The sequence below is a fragment of the Otolemur garnettii genome, unplaced genomic scaffold (genome assembly GCF_000181295.1).
Source record: "Otolemur garnettii isolate 467f Iridium unplaced genomic scaffold, OtoGar3 scaffold00013, whole genome shotgun sequence".
Taxonomy (NCBI): Eukaryota; Metazoa; Chordata; class Mammalia; order Primates; family Galagidae; genus Otolemur; species Otolemur garnettii.
Window position 1 is genome coordinate 17,546,667 of NW_003852408.1, and position 16,084 is coordinate 17,562,750.

Sequence of the window (16,084 nt, forward strand, 5' to 3'; positions counted from 1 at the left end):
GTCTCCTTTCAGAGCATTCTCTCCTGCGCTTTGAGGTGCCTTCTCCATGAAACCTGAGTCTGAATTGAGCTGTCAGCAATGCTTTACAGAAGACACAGGGAGTAGAGAACTGGCTGCCTGGGAGACTGAAACGCAAGAAGCCTAATCTCGTAATAATGTGCTGGTGAAGCAGGGCTGTGTGACCCCGGGGTGGGGATACCATGCTGACATTTTCTTACTGGTTGCCTTTTTTAATTCCTTCCTCCAACAATGCAGAAGAGGACGACAAATTATAAAATACTGTTCAGTTTTGCACTCTATTAGGTAATGTGCTTGTCTCAAGGGGAGGAAAATTAAGTTTTCTTGTACTCCCTAAGGAAAGCTTACACACATGATGGAAGCGTTGTCTTCTGGACACACATTGTCAGCCGCAGTTCTTGCTCTGGAGGTCAAGTAGTAGAAAGCCTCTTGCCCCAGTGCTTCCCTGCTCGGTGTCTAGGAGGGGGTTTAACATTGAGCTTTAACGGTGTACAGATCCTCCAATAACAACCAACTCAGGACTCGTATCAGAATTCACAGCTGTCAGTTAGCAGAGTTCAAATCCCTACTTTGAGCCTCGGAAGTGTAACCAACCAAATGGCCTATCATGGGTGATTTGTATTTTAGAAAACCTAAGAAATTTTACACGTGGATTGGATGTTAGATGATAATAAGGAATTATTCATTTTGTTAGGTTTGCTTATAGAACACATAACATTATGATTTTGTAAAAAAAAAGGAAAAAGTCACTTTTTAAAAAGAGTGCAGGGATGGATGGTATGCCTGATATTTGCTTTACAAAAACTTCAAGCAAACAGAATATATGAGGTATTATTCAGAATCCTGATAACTGCTGAGTCCGGGCAATGGGTAAATGGAGATGGCCTATTCTATTTTCTTGACTTCTGTCTCCATCTGAACACTTTTAAAATAAAAATGATTCCTGCTTTGCCACTTACTATCCATTAACCTTGAGCAAAGTGCTGAACCTCTTTATGTTCTGGTTTCTCGAAGAGCAAAGTAGAGATCACACATTTCCTTCCTCAGAATCCTGGGCTGGACCAGAGCCAGCACTTGGTAACTCCAGATTATCGGTAGTATTGCGTATGGATATGGAGTTAGGAAGAAGGTTTTCCTACCGCTGACTCTGACTGCTGGTTTATTTGAACCTCCTCGCCAATCTCCAAGTCAGCTTTTTCCTGAGTCTCATCAAAGGCAAATGCTAACGCTGAGGCTTCATTCTAACTGAACACAGCGCTGATGTCACCCCGCCTTTCCGATGAGAGAAACCACTGAGAATCACTCATCACATAACCAGGGCGGGAAGAAGGGCGGAATCGGGGAAGGAAATACAACACGAACAATACTTGCTGGTTAACACACTTTATATTTAACAAAATAATTTTTTTAATAATATATTCTTTTACACATCAAATATTGTTGCTAGAATCCCCTTTTTACAGTTTAGAGTTTAGGTTGTTTTTTTTTTCTCACTAGTTTTCAGGCACACCATTTTCCAAAGATTTTAGAAACTGAATCATTTTGAATAGGCATCAGCTGACAAAGAGGATGTTGATCCCTTATTGGAACATAGCTGGAGTTAAAGCCGAGAACCAAAGGTGGAGGAGAAAGGAGAGTACAGAGGCGACAGTGCGGCTGCCCACAAAGGCTTCAAAGGAAAAAGACAACAGATGAGACCGGAACTCTGCTGTTGAGAGCTGGGGAAGAATTTACCAATGACCTGGGCAGAAGGAAGTTGGAAATGTTTATCGGGTTGTGAGAAACTCGGTCACAGTATAGGTTCATCTCTCCCTAAAGGAGGAAATGTGTCAGTGCTACAAAATCTTAAAGGAAAAAAATGAATCCAACAATAACAACAACAATAACCCCCTCCCCCCCCCAAGCTGGTAACAGAGGCCAGTAAGCAGCCTGCTTTCTGCAAAATCTCCGGAGAGTTTCCGGGTGGCTGTTACGCTCCGTTCTAGTAAATCCTTGCTGTGACTATCACTGTGCCAATACTTCGATGCCAAATTTCTGTACTTCAGCCTCCCAGTTGTACTCTGTCTGTTTTCTAAAAAGGACAGAGTAACTCCTTAATAATGGATAAGGTTCTATGCTACATGGCTCTATTAATGATATTTTCTGAGTTTCAAACCTTATTCCTGTCATTTATTATTGTTATTACTTTCCAAGAGTGTGGATTTTTGAAGCTGGCAACAGGCAACCTCAGGGCAAAGAATGCTCTATAATACGTCTCTGTCTAGACACGAGCTGAAGTGTGGAATGCCTTTATTTCTGAGTGCAGACATAAATCATGCAGCATTGTTCATGAATGATTCATGACTGTCTATATGATGTATCCATGGTGGCAACTGAAAGCACCAACCTTGCTGCAAATTGGTGTTCTAAGGGAAGGCGGCTGCTGGTCTTCCTCGGGATGGTGCCGGCATGGCTATTTGTATCATAACACGAGCACAGTGTGCGTAAAAGTGTCAGGTCCAACTCGTCAGCACATTAGTTTTGGAAATGACAACTCTTTCTTGATGACAGAACATGCTTCCAGGGTGGAGAGGCTGACAATTTAAAATGAAAAACCGGGTGACAAGACTAAAGAAATATGTGTCTTGAGGGTGGACCTATAGCATTAGAGACGTCACTCTCTATAGTGAAGACTGACCCCTCCAGGCTGCTGTCTGTGCATGTCCCAAAGGGCTCAGAGGCTCACCAAAGCCACAGGTGCAGCAAGAGCTGGCCCCGTATTCCCCCTGATAGAAACCACTCTATACTGATTATTCTAGACTACGGGTTCTCAGCCAGATGAAATTTTACCTCCCAGCCTCCCTCCTTCAGGACGTTGGCAATGTCTGGAGACATTTGGTTGTTACAGCGGGGGTGTTGCTACTGGTACCTAGTGGACAGAGGCCAGTGATGCCACCACATATCCTAAGAGTGCACAGAGCAGCCCCCACAGATGACTGTGTGGCCCAGCATGTTGATAGTATGAGTACTAAGGTGGGGACCCCCTGCTCTAGAAGGCGTGCTCCACAGGAGCCATGGCGAAGCCCAGGTTGGGGGAACGGACAAAGGAAGAACAGTGGTAATGAAGACAACCTTCAAGTTTCCTCAAGGACCTGTCAGATTCGCGCCAGGGTGTCTAGGACAGGAGAGTGGACTAAGTGACTAACTATGCCATGTGGTTTCAGAATTGCTAATTTTGCACTTGTGTCGAGATGGCATCAGATACCCTGTGTATTTTATTTTTTTCTGTTACTAAACTAGCAGCATTACCAGGGCACAACCTGGAGACTCTTCAAAGGTTCACTTTAATTGTTTGATATCTAATATATACACTTTAAAAAATGTTCAACAAATGGAATTGTATTGTGCAAGATTCACTCTACCCTAATCTTTAATTTAAATCAGCACTTGAGGTGGAAAGAGTGTCCTGAATCTGTGTTTTAGATATAGGGCTGAGCGGTTGTTACTGTAACATGGCAAACACGGTCCTGAACCATAAAACCCGCTGATGTGAACTACTGGCTTTCAGTCAAATCTGAGCTCAAAAGCCAGAAATGTTCGGAAGGATTCAAACTCACAGTGGGGCGCGTCGCCCTGGTTCTGCTCTTTATATTGCCTGATGACAGGGAGGGTTTCGAGTGCATTAGTTACAAACCAAACTCAATTTTAGCATCATGAGAAGTCTGGTGGTTGGTGCTATGATTTTAATTATCTGTCTCTCTTTGGATTCTTTAGTCAAGCTCCTGGTGTTCTGTACATATTAGTTTTTAATTGGCAGTTTCAAGGTTTTGCGTATGAAATGTGTGGTTCGTAAGCCTTAATTGTGAACCCCCACGTAGTGGACAAACTCCCTGTTCCCCCTCCTGTCCAGCAGTGGGTCCCTCCATATATCCATCCCTCCTTTCTTAGCCTACAGGGCATGGTCCCCTCTAGGGGAGTGATGGGTCGAATGCCCTTGTGCCTTCCTGGTCAGGAGAGAGCTTTCCCACGACATTCCTCTACCAAACCTTTTCTCGACACAACTCAGGAACTTTACTGTGCCGTCAGAACTTGCCCCTTAGACTTTCAAAGTTAAAAAAAAAAAAAAATCACAAGAGAAAAACGCTATGTAGGATGTACAGAAGAGTAAAAAAGGAGCAAACCAGGGGACGATGGGCTGGCAGGGCAGAGGCTTCACCAGAGAAGGAGCCTGCGCAAGGCTATTTTTTTCTTTTTGTTCCAGAAATCCAGTTGTCGAGTCACCACCAAGCATTGGTAAATACAAAAGCGATTTAGATAGCTATATACTATGTATATACTATATAGCAAGAGAGAAAGAGAGAAATTTCCTCTTAGTAAAATATTCACTTTTGTCAACCCTAAAAGGTTTTGCTGGTGACCCTGCTGTAGCTGGCAGGAGTTCGTTTGTTTTGTTTTGTGTTAAACGTGTGCAGTGTAGAAGCCAAAGCATCCTCTCCTAGGAACTGCCATCGGTGGGAAGTTTGTCCTACACAGTCTGCTTGCCTTGGCATTCACGTTTTGAACACTGAGCAGGTTTCCACCAGTCCCCGTTGTGACAGTGACAGATGTTACACTCATCCACTTTCACTTCAATGCCAGCTGGAATTATCGTAGTCCCCGCAAAGCAGTTCGGACCTGGAACACACAGATACATCGATTAGTTGATTAAATCTGGGGCGCTCCCTTTCTTCGTCACTTGTCCCCCATCCCCAAATCCAACCCCATGCCATGAACAAGTAGGCCAGTCTCCTCTTAAGAACGTATTGTAAGGAATTTTCTAGCCAGCTCTTTTGCATCTAAACCTTCAATTGTACTATCTTTTGCCCAGTGCTCCTACTTTCCATATATATCGTGCGTTTCAAAAAAAAGGGAGAGAGAACGCTGAGAACATCTTATTGTCTGCTTACTGGGCACCTGCAATCTTTTAAATTACGGTTCTGTCTGTTACACTCTATTTGTTTTGTCCTGTGGGGTGTAACGGCTGCCAAAGTCCCCAAATGTCCCTGAAGCACGAGGGGAGGACTGACGTGGTCCGTGCCCGAGGACGGTGCTGGTGGCCTGTCCTCTCCCTTCCTGGGGTGGGCATGAGACAATAACCTCGCTCACTCCACTCATTCAGCACCTCTTCAGCCCGGTTCCTGGAATCCCAAGCTTGTTTCTTGATAACAATGAATAATTCATGGCCAAATGATTTATTCATGTCCCGAACAAGCTTTGTTAGAGGTTCATTTGATTTTTATAAATGGACTTCCTTTAATCTGCTGGCTATCTTTTTTTTTTTTTTTTTCCTGTGGAATGACCTAAATGGTTGGCTTTTGAAAGTCAGCAGGAATTTTATTGTAGTTTTTCAGATCCACAAAAGCTATTTTGAAAATGTCAGCTGTTCATTATAGATGGATATGTTTAAAATTCCCTAGTCTCAGTTTTTTATTTCTTGCCTATCTTGCTCCTCTTTCCTCTCCTTAAAAAATAAATAAATAAATAAATAAATGAATTTATTTTCTTGCATTGTTTTTCTTCTAAACTTCACTGTAGAGATGCCAGCGTTCAGCGTCAGTTGGTATTACTGTATTTCCCAAAATCTAATGGAAAAAATAATTGCTTCCCAATGTGATTACAGTGGGGTGGTAAAACTTGCTGTTTCTTTGAAACAATTTAATGTAAGTCCGTGAAGTACACATTTGGGTGAAAGGAGAGAGCACAGAGTTATGTTTACTTGTGCTTTACTAACACAGTGTTACTGGCCACTTGCCACAACCAGGGCTAAGTAACAGGGCAACATGTATCAACATCAGCGCCTGCCCCGCTTTCACCTCCTTCCCCCTTGTTAAGAATGTACAAGACTGTCTTGCCTATCATATCAAAGAAATCTCGGGTTATTTGTGGTTCTACTTCATAAATGGAGTCTTGTTATTGTAAACATTGTAACTACGGTATCAAGTTACAATATACATGCCTACCTGTTTATCAACACAAAACTCTGTTATGGCTTTAACTGCCTGTTGTTTAGAGCTCCTGTGTTTCAACTGTGCACACAGTGGTGAGTGTGTTCCTCTGTCTTTCTTCACTCTGTGGCATAAGTACCAGGGGCGTGCCCAAGCTTGGAAAACCAGCCGGAATAGGAGGAATGCATAGGGGCAACTTTTGGCAAATAGCTCATTGCTTTTGCCCAGGAAGGTGCTTCTTGTTCTGAGTCTCTGATTAGAAGCCATTGGTCATCCTACAGGCTAATTATTTAAGTACCACAATATTAATGCCATCAGTTTGGGGATTTAAGTCATTGTTTGACAGATTGGAATGCCTTTGAGGCTATACTTCCCTAGGAAAATTCAGCACCAAACATTAATTTGTTCTGGAACCAGAACTGAGAGAGTCTTCAAAGAATTTGGCAAAGAGGTTTCTTCCAGAATCTAGTTGGTTCTCCCCTGGCTGTTGACAGATGACTCTCAGCTCAACCAGTTTAGGCCAAACAAGGTCCTCTCAGAGCCATGCAGGCTTCAGGAACTGAGCTGGAGGGAACTACTGCCTGTGTGTCTGGGGCAGGTCAGAGAAGGCAATGGTCACTCTCTCTACCTGCCTCCTGCTAAGCAAAGCTCTCCACCTCATTTGTATACTTTTAATGTTCCAGATGAGAAAAGAAAGAAAAAAATCCTCAACATCGATTTTACAACAAAAGTCCCTGAAACAGGGAGAGCATTATCCTGCAAGAATTTTCTCAGATTCTCATCAGGATTTGGAAATTTGACAGTGAGAGAATCTTAACTCTGTGTGTGTGCATGTGTGTTTGTGTATGTGTATGCAAGTGTGTGTGGGTGCGTGCATGCATGTGTGTTTGTGTGTGTGCAAGTGTGTGTGTGCATGCATGTGTGTTTGTGTGTGTGCATAAAAGTGTGCATAAAAGTGTCTGTGCATGTGCACAGACATGCTGTTGCCTCACAAGAAGCTGGTTAATCTCAATGACAAAAGAAAAGGAAAAGGCAGGGAAGAATCTTTGTGAGAAGAGATTTCTCCCAAGTTGCTATGCATATCCCAAAGGGGTATTTTACCACAGCTCTGGTGTCCATATCTGCCCTTTTCTCCCTTTTCTTACTATGATCAGTAAGTATTTGATTCACCTCTGCACATCATTTTAAAAGAATACTTTAGAATTTGCTGCACATTCAACTCAAGAAATATTAATTACTGCATATTGATTGACAGAATGCAAAGAACGATCCTTTGCACGTGCCAGGACTAACCAAAGGCGCTTCTGTAAATTGCACAGCGAGCCCTCAGCTGTCTACCTGATGGCCAGAGGTATTTCACAGAATCAGAAATTCCTGTTTGATCTCATTAGCTTTAGTGGTACAGTGATTTTATTAGTACCCTTCTGAGAATCTCAGGTGTAACTGCAGCAAGCCTCAAGTTTGCTGTTAATAGTCTTATCAGCTTAAAAGTAATTTAGATAATTGTTAAATGGAATGGTTGGCACTATTTAAAAACTGTTCTGGTGTTAGAACTGTCCTTCTTCCTTGATAGTGGTGGCGGTGAATGTTAGTCTGCTTTCAGTATGGGAGGGTCCTAATGAGTTCTTTACACAGGAACTCTATCCTCCTCTCAGCTCTCTGCCTTTTATTTGGGAGCCGCTTTCCTTTTTGTCTTGGTCCATGTGAAGAAATAAGTTACTTACATGAGGGAACTCAAAAGCAAAGCGACATATTTCAATGCAGAGGATTTGGAGAGGCTCCAGAGGGGAGCAATGAAAATGATTAAACTGAAGCCTGGCAAATAGGACCCCCGAGAAAAGGTTAAAGGAATTGGAATTATTTAATCTAGAAAGAGAAGATGGAGGAATAACTCAATAACTCTCAAAGAATGAAGGCTTCTTATAAGAAAAATGGGGACCAACTGTTATCTCTTTCTTCTGAGCCCTAGAAAGGAAATGGAGAACACAGATTTCCAATGAATCGAATGCTCACGCACACACAGATTCCTCAAAGAACTAAGAATGGATGTGGCATTTGCCAACAATGTGGCAAGATCTTTTTTCTTAGAGATTTTTTTTAAAATTATTGATAATATAATACTAAAGCAAATTAGAACTTTAGGAATCCCATACAGTTCTGGAACAGATATTTATAATACACAGAGGGTGCCAAACAAGGTATACTTATTTTAAGATGGGAAAAAAATTAAAATTGTAATAATATAAACTGATAACAAAAGATGAATACATACAAGTCACTTGTTTTTTGCCATTACAAGAGTTGCTCAAAGTGGTTGCCATCACCATTGAGCAACATTGACCAAAGTGTCCACTTGTATCTCTGTACATGTCTCAATTTCTTCTCGGAGTGCCACCATTGTAGTTGGCTTCTTAAAGTGTACCACGTCCTTGAAGGCCCTTCATGGGTAGAAGTCAAGGGGTGTTAAATCAGGAGAACACGGAGGAAACACAACCACATCAAAGTAAGCTCTCACGTCTCAGTCATGTAATAATACTGGGGTGAAACCTTGCCATTTTGCGGGGTTTTTTAAAAATTAAATCATAGCTGTGTGCAATTCTTAGAGATATTTAAGAATATAGAAAGTCTTCCAGCATGGTGGTACATGCTAAGGTTCTGGCCACTTGGAAGGCTGAGGAGGGAGGATCACTTGAGCCCATGTGTTTGAAGCTACAGTGAGCTGTATGACGGCCATTGTAAATAGCGACTACACTCCAGCCTGGGCTACACAGCAAGACTTCATTTCTTGAAAGTACAGGGTCTTATCTGTCAGTATGGTTTAAAATTATCAGCTTCTTGAAGAAAGGAACCGAGTATCTGTTATTTCTTATGGTCAAGGTCTAATACTGTACCTGGAAAATATTAAGAAAGCAGTAAAGTTTTGTTTAACTAAAAAGAAATAATATAAACTAGCTAGTCCTATGTTGGAAGCAAGCTTCTTTTATGGACGTATACATCAGCCCTTGTCTGTATGTTATGCTTAGTTCTAATAATATAGATTTAGAAACATTTGCTAATGAGTAAAAATACATTGTGATAATTTCTTGAGCACTTACTTCATGCCAAGAATTTGTCTAATTTAATCTTCACAACTAAATACATGATGTACGTGTTCTCGCCCTCAGGACACTGACCCTCATGGATAAAAAAATAACTTGCCTGAAATCACACATCCACAAAGGGGCATTGGTAGGATATAAATTCAATCTCTCTGAACTATAGAAAGCTCCTAATTACCCAAGAAAAGCAGCAGGTATCATGTGTTGATTTAATATACAACATGGAATGCTTAAATCAAACTGATTAACCTCACTATCATCTCACTTATTTTTTGTGGCAAGGCATTTAAAATTTACTCTTAGTTATTTCGAAATATACCCTGCACGCCATAAATGTGTCCAGTTGTGATTTTAATTAAAAATTAATTTTAAAAGGTTGAAAAAAAAAAAGAAGAGGCAGGTATCTAGAAGTGTACTGCTGTGTTCCTTTGCTCAGATCTGAGCTTCTGTTCAGAGTTCAGAAGTCCACTTGCCTTTTGTACTGATGCTGCACACGGAGGCAAGACATTTGATGTGGCTAGAAAGAGGTGAGACTGTCTTTCTACTGGTCTAGATCAGAGTTACTGGTATCATAGGGAGTACTCATATAGTCACTGAGAAAATATAATTTATTGAAAAACTAAACTGAAAGTCACATGGAGAAGATGCTTGAGCAGTGAGGCTTTTCCTTGGGGAGCAGGGAAGTTCTTCATGGGACTGGATGTGCAATAACTGAGAAGCAGAATGAGCGTGGCCTCTGACTCAGGGGATCTGGTTCAAGTTGAGTTCTGGGATTGATTATCTGTGCACGTACTCTGTGACCCCAATACAACTGGGGGCCCATGTGGTCTAGTCTCAGAGAGGATTCATGTTTTGAAACTGTGACAAAACTGGAAATTTGATTATTTATTGGGACTTGGAGTCAGGAGGGAAGAGGGAAAGGTAGAAATACTCATCTGGAAAAACTTTGTGTGTGTGTGTGTGTGTGTGTGAAACACATGAATGGTTTCTCCTGTTCTTCTGTACTTCTGTGAGCATTTCTTTTGTACATCTACTAAATAAAATTGGTGTGAAAACTATTCTTTTTTTCACAACAGAAATCATTCAAAAAATCTCATAAGTGAGAGAAATATATGAAGTCTGTAAAAACAGAGCTGCTCTTGAGAGGCGGCTGTGGGGAGCCTGGCGCCGGGTCATTTCCACAGCATTTTCTCCTATTTTCTACTTCAGGGTCCCTGAGGGGGACCATGAGTGTCTGCGTAGCTCATCAGATCATCAGAGAAAAAGCAGTTGGAATGATGTCCTCCAGCTTCTGTTATCCTTGCTTCTAAGAAACTAGTAGAAAATCGAAGGGTTTTTTACATTTGTGGTATTAAGAACGGAGGAGTAGCCACTGGAGTTCTTTTCTTGGTAAGCCTCGAAATTTCCTTCATAAAAGGGTGCATACAAGTGACACAGAAAAGGACACTGATGGCCACTCTGGTCACACATACAATTATATCATACATCATATGATTGCATTAAGGAATAAATAGATAACCTGAACTAAGTGCTCTAGAGGGGAGGGTCACAGAGCAGGGAGCTTGTCACAGAGAGCCCAACTGAGACCACGGAAAGGCTGGGCTGGGGCATGTGGATGGGGAGGGGTAAGGTCCACTGAGTGGGTGGAAAAGGCCAGTGGGGCTGGACACAGTCAGATGGCATCAGTGGAGTGGTGAGGAAAAGAAGTCAGGGCCGTGGTGTCCTGGAGCCATTACCCATACAGACTTGCTAGAGCAGTGCCCATACAGACTTGCTAGGTTACTCAGGAATCTTATAACCTCATCAACATTATTTTAGTAGCTTGAAATTGGCCATGGGTATGTAGTTAGGCCACCCATAAAAATCAGAAAATGCTACAAATCAGGACTTTAACAGCCCCCACCCCCATTCCCCTCTGCCTTAACTCCCTGCTATCAAGCTAGTTGTTAAATATTTGAGAGCATATCACTAGGTTAGGCCTCAAGACTCTAGGACTTTGCAACTAAGTTAAAAATTTTGGTCTACATTCTAAAGCAATGGGAAGCCATTAAAGTGTTTTATGTAGGTAGGGGAGTGTGTGTGTGCTACCGTGAAGTAGAGACGTTGATTTTGTAAACCACACCAGTATTGCTATTTCATCGGTCCACAAAGCACCCATGGGCGGAAGAGACAGAAGCTGTCTGGACAGACATAGTGTAGTTGCAAACAAAGATTAGAACCCTCACGGCCTCTGCATCATGGTAACCAAAAAGCATTCCTTTCTGCTTTGGTTTGAAGCATGGAAAAGTATCTGCTAAAATGCTGGGGTAATATTACATTAGCGTCAGCAATTAACATGTTGGCTCAAATTCATTGATCAGATTATCCCTCATAGGAAGTTCAGTCCTAAGAGAAAAAGAAACGTGGGTGATTTGATCTGGAGGAGGGAGAAGGAAAGTGCTGGAGGATGGGTGTAACTTCTAAGAGGACAGTTGTAGTGGGGGCTCTTAGGGACCAAGATCCCGTGCAATCTGACTGAGACAGTTGTAGTGGGGGCTCTTAGGGACCAAGATCTGACCGAGAGGCTGGGCTGTTCGGGGTGAGGAGGATCCTGTAAGTCAAGCAGCAAAACAAAGCATGGATCATTTAAGCAGAGAATGCACTTAATAAAGAAAATTTTATCCAGTGATTATCTAGAACAGCCAGGAGAACCAAGGGTGGAGGTAACACAATCAGGACCAAGAGCCGAAATCATGCCACAGAGCTGGTCCAGTGAGAAGACCCACCTTGGGCTCTGACCCCACAGATTTCTCAATGTCATCAGTGCAGGCCCCTGTGCTGCTGCCAGAACCGTGACCACAAGTGCCCCATAAGGGCCTTGCCAGCAGGCAGACTGTGTGACCCAGCGTGTCTTGAAATTACTAACTTGTAATTCCAAGTAAGTAGTATGTCTGCTGGTGGCCTAGTCAAGTGCCAGTCCCTCTGCTGCAAGGCAGGCTGGGACAGGGCCACCTGGCATGCAGATGCAGCTTCTCTAGAGGACAGGAAGGGTTTCTCCATGCAAACAGGACGTCCCCAATCATAGAAAAGAAGTAATTATTCATTTCAGACGTTAAGTGGGGTGGGGAAAGAGGCCAGTGAGGGCAAATTTCATCTACTTCAATCCTTATTCTGGAGCTGAGTGCTAGTATACTTGTCTACCAGTCAGGTAATAATATAAATATTCACTCAACCGAAGCTTCTGGAAGCACCAGTGATACAGCCCTGAGCAAGACAGTGGCTCCCTTAAGGGAGCTGACATTCCAATGGAGAAAACCAGATAAAAACCCAGAACACATTACTAGGATAGTTTCAACTTAGACAAGGCAAAGTACAGTAGAACTGCTGCCAGTTGACCCCCCAAAGGCCTGGGACTGGCCAATGGAGGGAGGTGGTCAACATAAGAAACGAGCCTACTGTACTGATAGACTTGTGATGTGTGTCTGGTCCGTGAAAATGAGGTCAACTTAAGGGGGTGGTCAGTGTAAGCAGTTGGTCAGCTAGGGAGTTTCTACTGTAGTCAGACGCCTTGATCCTGAGTAGAAAAATATTTAGTAGTTTCTAGAACATGTTTGTCTATGTTTTCTTATATCATATCCACCATCATGAGGTAAAGTGGTTGTCATGAGTGCCATTTCACAAATGAGGAGAGGAAAACTCAGAAAATTAAGGGCTTGATGAAGGGCAGAGAACCCAGCAATGGGGGAAGTTTAAATTTCCACCCTCGTATTCTGACCCCAGGCTGTAGCTTTCCTTGGAGAGCATTTCTTTATGTGCACGATTATTTGCTCAGATCGTTAGTCATAATGGCACCGCCCCCTATTCCTGACTCCCCAGGTCTCTCTTAGGAAGCATGAACTCCAGATCCAGTTGACAACACTCAATCCAGGAAACACTTCTGAAATGATGAGAGCTTTTCACGCACGACCTAATTTTCTCCTCACATCAGCTATTACTGCTTTACAGGGGAGACAATAAGACATAGAAATGTCAAGTGACTTAATAAGTAAGTGACCGAGCTGGGGAACGGAGCCATTCTTTCCTTACTCCACACTCGAGGTTGATCTTTCTGTGAGTAGAGCTACTTGTCACTATCTCCAAGTGTTGATAGCACCTGGGATGATGTGGCTGTAGTAGAGGAAAAGGCCGTGATGTTTACATTTGTGCTGTATGTTATAGCCAAAGGGGTGATGGGCGAATGGATGCCTGGGAAGAGGGACTTCTGGCTCCAAAATCATCACGTACGCAGAGAAATGACTTCCAGAGTAGCTCTGTTCAACCTCCACCCAGGCATCGCTGGGATTTGCTCCACAAAGCCCATGTGGCTGAGAAGGCCACGAGGTTCTAGGCTTCACGTTGGATGGCAGCCAGGTCGGCACGGAGATCTCTGCAGGCGGAGAAGCCCTGTCCTTGTTACTCACTGACCCAGGTCCTCTTTAAAGCCAAGCCTCCTCCGTCCCAGAGGCCAGGAAAGCCAGGCGGGTCACAACCGCTTTGTAGACACTTTATGATTATAAATTATGATGGTGTCTCTGAAAAATCCTCCTTCTGACAACAACTTCATATTGTTTAATAGTCCTCTTTGGAGTACTGCAATTTCTGGCTTTGATTGGAAAATTTATTATTGATACTCGTATCTTTTAGAAATTGGTTGTAAATGATCTTCTTGGTGCATAAACGAGGCTGATTCCTATTGTGTAAAGCTATAAACATCCTGTATTTATTTGGCAGAGAACCTAAATCATTGTTTCAGCAACTAGCAGGCTTGTAGGCCTCCGTCTGCGGTTGGATTGGATTGGATTATGCTCTTTCTCTTAACTGATTCTAATTCTCTACTTCATGAAGTCTGATCGATGGAACTGTGCTCTGAAAAAGCAAATAGGATTTCTGATCAGCTGTGCCCATTTTCACCTATCAAAATCTTGGGAAAAAATGTTTCTTCAAAAGCCAGTCATTAGAGGTGATTACAGTTAGAATTGAACTGAGTGCCTTAAGCCTTCCTGGTAACCTGCTCTGATGGCCTCCGTCGGCCTGATTCCAGAGCAGGGATGAAGTTTCAGTTGCCGAAGGAAGAAATAGAGCATCTCTCCCTGTTTTTAGTCACTCATCCCTATGTTACTTTCGAACCCTTTTTATTAAACCTAAAAACAAAAAGCTTCCTTAGATTAAAGTGGCAAGATTCAGGAAATATTGTTTTCTCCGAGGCTGCCCTAAAGGTGCCTGTTAATCATTTCATTTGAAAATTCAATATTGCTGAACTCCCACACACATTTCAGTCTGAGAGCTCCAGAGAGTTTCCTGGCCCTTAAGTATGTAAGATTTATAGCCTGGCCTTCCAATTAAGTAAAATGCAAGGGCTGGAGCAAAGAGAAGGAGGATGCGGCCAAGCTACACAATAGAAGTAAAGGTTGGCTGCTCTTTGTCTAATTTCATGAATCTCAGCAGGCTCTGAGAATCTGGCACAGTCCAGGCTCTATGTTAATTGGCTGTATCTGTCTAGTCTCACCTTCAGAAGGTGCTCAGAAAATGGCTTGGTCTGCCCTCGTATGAAACAATCTGCTTAGTCATCGAGGTGAATGATGGAATAATCTCAGTCAAACCTCCAACCTGAAATAACACTAGCCTCATCTTGTTAGAACTCTTAATGGTTTTCAAGTCACTGTCGTGATTCTTCTAACGATCCTAGAGGTGGACTGAGTCAACATTGCTGTGCCCATTCTAAAGCTGAGAACACCGAGGTTCAAACAGACAGAAAGAGAAGAGACTAGGATGCCAGAGCCAGGCTATCCACTTTTCAATCTGCTTTTGCCGATTACTGGCGGAGGAAATTCAATGTCCTCAGTCGTAAAGTGGGAATAATAATGAAATAATAAAAGAACCTAGTTTACGGAGGTTTTGAAGGAGCAAATGAATTAACATGTGCAAAGCACAGCAGTGCCTGCCACTGGGAAAGCTCAATAGACGTCATATGTTGCTATTTGTCATTGCTCTTACCTGAGTCACAGTCTATGCTACTTTGGGTAGGTTATGGAGTCCAGGTCCTTTGATTCCTAATCTAGTATTTCTTTAATTTTTTTTTTAAACCATCAATGAAGAATTTAATCTTGCTAGTGTTAGGTTTTGCAACAGACTTACCATTTGCTATCTCAAATCTTTATTGAGATAGCAAATGGTATCTCAGTAAAGATACCATTAATCTCCAATCCTATATCTTTATTTCTATTTGGACATACAGCAATAAGATCTCTTCTGTGTACATTTCCTCCAGGCTGTCTTCCCGGTAAGTCAGATGAATGACAACACCGCCTAACAGAGATGGCTGCACTGGGGGCAGGTCAGTGGAAATAATCCATCGGTGCCAGTTGTTGGCTGAAGAGGGACTCCTTAGCAAAATCCTTTAAGATTATTTGCTGAGACTGTTAATAGTAAATACTTTCATTTGTTGGAAATAAAGGGTCCCAGCTGTGATGGAAGAAATCTAAGTTAAAGGCTAACAAAAAGTTTGCAAGCTAGATTCAAGAAAAAGTACACAAAGATCTCTATCTAAATATCTACATTTCTATTTATATACAGAATGGTTTTTTGCTACTTTTTTTCTCAGTGCCTAAAAATACTGTGATAAGATATGAATGCCCACCCCAAACAGAAATATTGAATACAGTATGGTACCCTACTCCATGGGCTCTTCTGTTGTCACTAAAAAGAATGAATTACAACCACCAGCTGACTTGCAAGGATTTTCACGTGTTATTACTGAATAAGAAAGCAATTATGAAGAGAGGTGGGTACAAGATGATCTTATTTTAGTGAAACGAATGTAAGGAAACTTTGGTATATATTTTTAGAGGATCATATGAGGACAGAAGGAAAATAAATGAGCACAAATACTATGTTGGTAGCATAGATTGTCTTGTTAGAGGACGGGTTTGTAGATAAAGGAAAAGATGAGTAGGATGAAGGGACAGGAGAAAAATAAGTTAAAAAAAA

The 16,084-nt window shown here is 42.2% G+C and overlaps 1 protein-coding gene across 2 annotated transcripts in view; it reads right to left on the reverse strand.

Annotated features, from left to right (window-relative positions):
* Window positions 1-1,408: 1,408 nt before the first annotated feature.
* Window positions 1,409-16,084, reverse strand: part of VWC2L (von Willebrand factor C domain containing protein 2 like) — a 165,741-nt gene continuing 151,065 nt past the window's right edge. For both annotated transcript variants that reach the window (XM_023510435.1, XM_003784976.3), the window contains one exon: window positions 1,409-4,671. In XM_023510435.1, the coding sequence (XP_023366203.1) occupies window positions 4,642-4,671 (30 nt within the window). In that variant the 3' untranslated portion in view covers window positions 1,409-4,641. The remainder of the gene's footprint in view (window positions 4,672-16,084) is intronic.